The sequence below is a fragment of the Tetrao urogallus genome, assembly GCF_951394365.1.
Source record: "Tetrao urogallus genome assembly, chromosome: 4".
Taxonomy (NCBI): Eukaryota; Metazoa; Chordata; class Aves; order Galliformes; family Phasianidae; genus Tetrao; species Tetrao urogallus.
In genome coordinates this window covers 58,872,945-58,877,754 of record NC_136817.1, presented here as the reverse complement: position 1 = coordinate 58,877,754, position 4,810 = coordinate 58,872,945, and the positions used below count along the sequence as shown (strand labels likewise).

General features: G+C 59.0%; 1 protein-coding gene across 1 annotated transcript; it reads right to left on the bottom strand.

The window, feature by feature from the left end:
- Positions 1-1,063: 1,063 nt before the first annotated feature.
- MSX1 (msh homeobox 1) lies at positions 1,064-3,084 on the bottom strand (the record flags this gene model as incomplete). Its single annotated transcript, XM_079535124.1, has 2 exons — positions 1,064-1,494; positions 2,649-3,084. The coding sequence occupies 2 exons, from the start codon at positions 3,082-3,084 to the stop codon at positions 1,064-1,066; spliced, it is 867 nt and encodes a 288-aa protein (XP_079391250.1).
- Positions 3,085-4,810: the final 1,726 nt, after the last annotated feature.

Genomic DNA, 4,810 nt, shown 5'->3' with positions numbered 1-4,810 from the left:
CCCGTTGCCTCGGCCGTGCCCGGAGCTTTCTGCCCGGCCGCGGTGACCGCTCCCAGCGGGGCCGGCCGCTGCGGGCTGCGGGGCACCCGGATCCGCCATGCCGGGCAGGGACAGGCGCCGAGCGGTCCCGGCCCGCCGTCCCCAGGGCTGCGGGGCTCTCCGAGGGCTGCGTCTTCACGAACAACTCCATCCTCGGACAGCCTCGCCCCCCGCTACCTCAACCCAGCCCCAGCATTGCATCAAACTTTTTCCGCACCACCTCGACCCCGATAACCCGCTTTCCTCCCCAGCGGCCCACAGGGCTCTCTTCCTCTGAGCTTGGGCTGCAGAACGGAGATGTGCTGGAAGCCCAACTCTCGGTCTCGGTCCCGATGGGGAGTAAGAGGTCAACCCATCCCCACAGGCGTCGGGGCTGCAGCCCGGCTGCTTCCCGACAAGAGGGAAAAAAAGGAATGAATTCCTCCCGGCCAGATGCCTGGGGCAGTCACTATAATATCAACAGCTCTGAAGACAGGAAGGGAAAGAATCTCCCTCAGCTGAAGGGTAAGGAGACACAGCTCCACGGCCCCAGGTGTGTGCTGATCTCAGGCAGGAGAAATAGCCTCTGGCAGGGCCAGTTCGCTCTCCAGTCCCCCACACACATTCGGTCTAGTAAACGCCAGAAGAGCAAGGAACAAAGAAAGTGCATGAAGCAAACAGTAGCTTAAAATTAATTTATTTAACAAATATAGCTATAATATAAATGATAATAAAATTTCAAATATACAGTATATTACATAGTACACAGAGAGAGCCCCTTCCACAGGAGCTGGTGGAGGAATGGCCACAGGTAACAGCTGCTCTGCAGGGACAGGAGAGGCAGCTCTGCCTCCCGCTCTCACCTTGCAGAAACGTCCTTTTGGGCTGCCTTTGTGCCCTTTCTCTGCCACAGTTCCTTCCTCAGGTGCCACCGGGGCCGCACCAGGGGTACCTTCCTGCTGGGCACAGAACAGCTCCCAGGGCCGCAGGTCTGGATGAGGGGAGTGGAGAAGTCCCTGCCAGGGGCCACACAGGCAGCTCAGCCCTATGTAAGGTGGTACATACTATATCCCACGTGCGCTGTGTACAGTCCCACAGGGGCCACAGGCAGCCCCGCTCGCTGGAAGGGGCTGGAGGCTCCATAGAGGGATGCGCCAGCCACTGCCGGGCCACCGAGCGGGAAGGAGATGCCGAATGCGGCAGGTGGGAGCATGGGCTTGGCTGCCATCTTCAGCTTCTCCAGCTCGGCCTCCTGCAGCCGCTTGGCCTTGGCGCGGCGGTTCTGGAACCAAATCTTCACCTGCGTCTCGGTGAGGCTGAGTGAGCTGGAGAACTCGGCGCGCTCAGCAATGGACAGGTACTGCTTCTGGCGGAATTTCCTCTCCAGGGCCAGCAGCTGAGCCGTGGTGAAGGGAGTGCGGGGCTTCCTGTTGGTCTTGTGCTTGCGCAGGGTGCAGGCGGGGGGGCTCAGCCGCCCTGAACCACAGCAGTGAGGAAAGGAAGAGACATAGGTTAGCAGCAGCCTGGTACTCACTGTGAGAGCTGTCGGGGAATATTATGTCCCCACTCCTCTTAAAGCAAAGCCCCAAAGACTCCACCGTTTGGATCTGTTGGGTCTCCCTGCCCGGGCAAGCTTAAAACCCATTAAGAACACATATATTTCCCTAAGTTTCACAGAGTTTTAAAACTCCTGACTGAGAGCCCTTGCAGTCATTTGAGCTCAGATACATTCTCCGACTCCATGGTAAATCCCCACCCGGAGCGGGTACGAAGGGATCAGGCCCTGCAGAGACTCATAGCATCCCTTTATCTGAATTAAGGGAAAAAGATCGACTCAAAGGGCTGGACTGGCTTCTGGAGCTCACAGCCTCTTCGTTAGGCCTCCAGGTACATGATTAAACACGTAAACATGTAATTAATGAGGGACTGTGAATTCACATCAAGCCTCTCTATCAGCACTCCGTTTCTCTCCTCGTATTTAATATTAAGGTGTTCTTGCTCTGCACTGGGTTTACTTAGGAAAAACGATACAAAACAACTTTCCCTTCTTTATTTAAATAAATCCACTTTCTGGGAACTGTTCCTTTCTCCAAAGGCAGAAGGAAAGAGGTGAACACCCAAAAGCAGCCCTAGCGCTGCTCGCCCCATTCCGGGGACACCGTGGGCCTCCGCGTTTCCGCTGCTCAGCGTCGGGCTTAGTTCGCATCTCTCCGTATTAAGGCAGCGAAACGCCGGGAACCGCCGCTCTTCGGACTGTCGGAATAAAGCGCTCCGGGCAGATGCGCGGGGGGCTGCAGCGCGCACAAAAGCGGAGGCGCTGATGGCACCGCATCTCTGTGGGTCTTTATAAAATATTTAGGGCCACTTTCAGAAAAAAAATAAAATAAAAATATCCAAAACACTGCTGAGGCCAAGTATCGCCCGCAGACTGAGTCCAGAGGTAACTATAAGGGCAAAGCTGATTTTTTTTTTTCCCCCTTCCCCAGTTAACATTTGGCCAAGCAGTCGCCCTGACGCGCCCTCTCCCATCTCCTCCGGAGCCGCCGCCTTCGGGAGACATTCGCAGCGTTTCGGTGGTTTGGCAACCCCCGCCCGGCCGCGCAGTTTCTCCCCCTCCCACCTCTACTTACTGGGCGGGGGCGGCGAGAAGCGGGGGTTCTGCATCCAGGGGCTCCGCTCCGGCTTTTCGGGGCTCTCGGCCTTGAGCAGCGCATCCTCGGGCAACTTGCCCAGCGCCCCGACGGACGGGAAGTGGCCGCCGAGAGGCAGCGGCGACGTCGGTGCCTCCGTCGTCAGAGAGCCGAGGTTAGCTCGGGCGGAGCCCAGCGTGGGCCCGGAACCCTCGAGGCCGTCTCTGCCGCCCGGCGGCTTCCTGCGGTCGGCCATAAGCGCTTCCACGCTGAAGGGCAACGGGGAAGGGGACACCTTGGGCTTGTCGCTCTCCTCCTCGCCGCCCATCGCCGCCGCGACGGGGAGGCCGCCGCCGGGCTTGCTGAAGGCGGAGGCGGGCGACTCGTCGCTGCGGACGCCGGTAGGCGCGGTGGTCATGTCTGCAGCCGGGGCCATGCAGGGCCGCCCCGCCGTCGCCGTGCTCCGCGGGACCGGCGGCCGCGGCTCATGGGGGCGCGGCAGGGACGCAGGAGCCGTCGGCGCGGTCCGGCCCCGCGGCGGGCGGCGACGGTTGATAAAGCGGCGCGGGAGGCGGCGCCACCCAATCAGCGCGCAGGAGGGCGGGGCGGGCGTTCCCCATTGGCTGAGGAGCGACGGCGGCCCGACGGCGGTCCGGGGAGAGGGAGGGGGAGCGGCGCGACCGTCGGGGCGGCGTGGGGAGCGGGGGGTGCGCTGCGCTCGGATGGAAGGGCCCGGGCAGCGGGGCTGGGGACGGGCTGGGAACACGGCGCCGGGTGGGGCTCAGACGTCGGGAGTATGTGTGCTAACGTCGGGGACACGGAGGTGGAGGAGCGGAGCTGAGCGGCTCGAATATGGGGCTGGGTTGGGCATGGGGGCTCGGAGGGATCCCCGCGTGTAGTAGAGGAAGGAAAAAAAAAAAGAAAGAAAAAGAAAAAGAAAAAAAGAAAAAGGAAAAAAAAAAAAAAGTGCTATTTTGGGATTTGGGTTTGTTTTGAAATGAACGACGGCCCCGAGGTGTGTTTGCTCCGTGTCCCATGGCTTAGGTGCGTGCTTGTCGTGGGATGATTAAATGCTCGCTCGCCTAAAAAGGAGCATCCCAGCCCCCGCCCCAAGAAATCCCGGCTATTCGGGTTTGTACACGCGCCTTACGTGCACTTATCCCCGCGCCCAGGACGGACGTGCGGTACCGGGGTCCGGTCTCACACTGCGATGGACGCTCGCTGCGAAAAGTTTATTAATAGCTGCGGCGCTGTAATCTCCGCCAAACGCAGGAGGCTCCGCACTCATTTAGGGGTAATTATCCAAACGGGAGGGCCGGAGAAATCCCTTTTAGCCTGACTCAATAAAGATGGAAGATTAGGGGCAGATAAATTATGAAATGAATTGATAGAATGGAGGTTTTATAAGCTGATAAACAACGGGATCTGGTTGGAATGGACTGTCCCTCGTTCAGTTCCACACACCGCGAGCTATGCATACAATGGGTGCTACCCTGCATCCCAGCTCCCGACGCACGCAGCTCCGGATGCCGCCTCCCGGCGCAGCGCAGCGCATCCCGCGGGGCCGGGGCCGGTATCCCGCTGCCTGCAGCCCCCACCGGGCCGGGGCGGGGCAGGGCGGAGGTGGGGGGAAGGAGGGGGGAGAAGCAGCGCTCGGAGGAGCGGCTGCATCGCTAATTGCGAGAATAAACAATCTGTCACGATTAGTCAGTGCCTCTAATAGGCAGACAAGCGATGTTGTTTTTAGGCGCCAGCAGCGGCTGGATCAAAGGCGCGGCCCGGAGGGGACCATTGAGGACGTTAACCCGCATCGGGGGAGCGAGGCGCCTCGGCCCTGGGACTGCGGCACGCCGGGGCAGACAGAAGGATTTGGTGCTCCCACCGCAAGGAGATGAGCCCCAACCCCGAATTAAGAACCTAAATAGCGGTGCGTGGCGTCCCGCTTTGTCCCCTCGATCCTACAGGTAGGATCATGGCTATTTTTTTTTTTTTTTTAAATCCTCATCCCCAACGTAACCATGCGAAAAGAAAATAAATAAATAAATAAAGTGATGTGTCTACCAGCCCTTCCTGGGCTGCTTTCGATCTCCTTTTTGACGGAAATATGAAAGGAAAAATAGGGTTGCTGTTATTCTTTCTTTCTTTCTTTCTTTCTTTCTTTC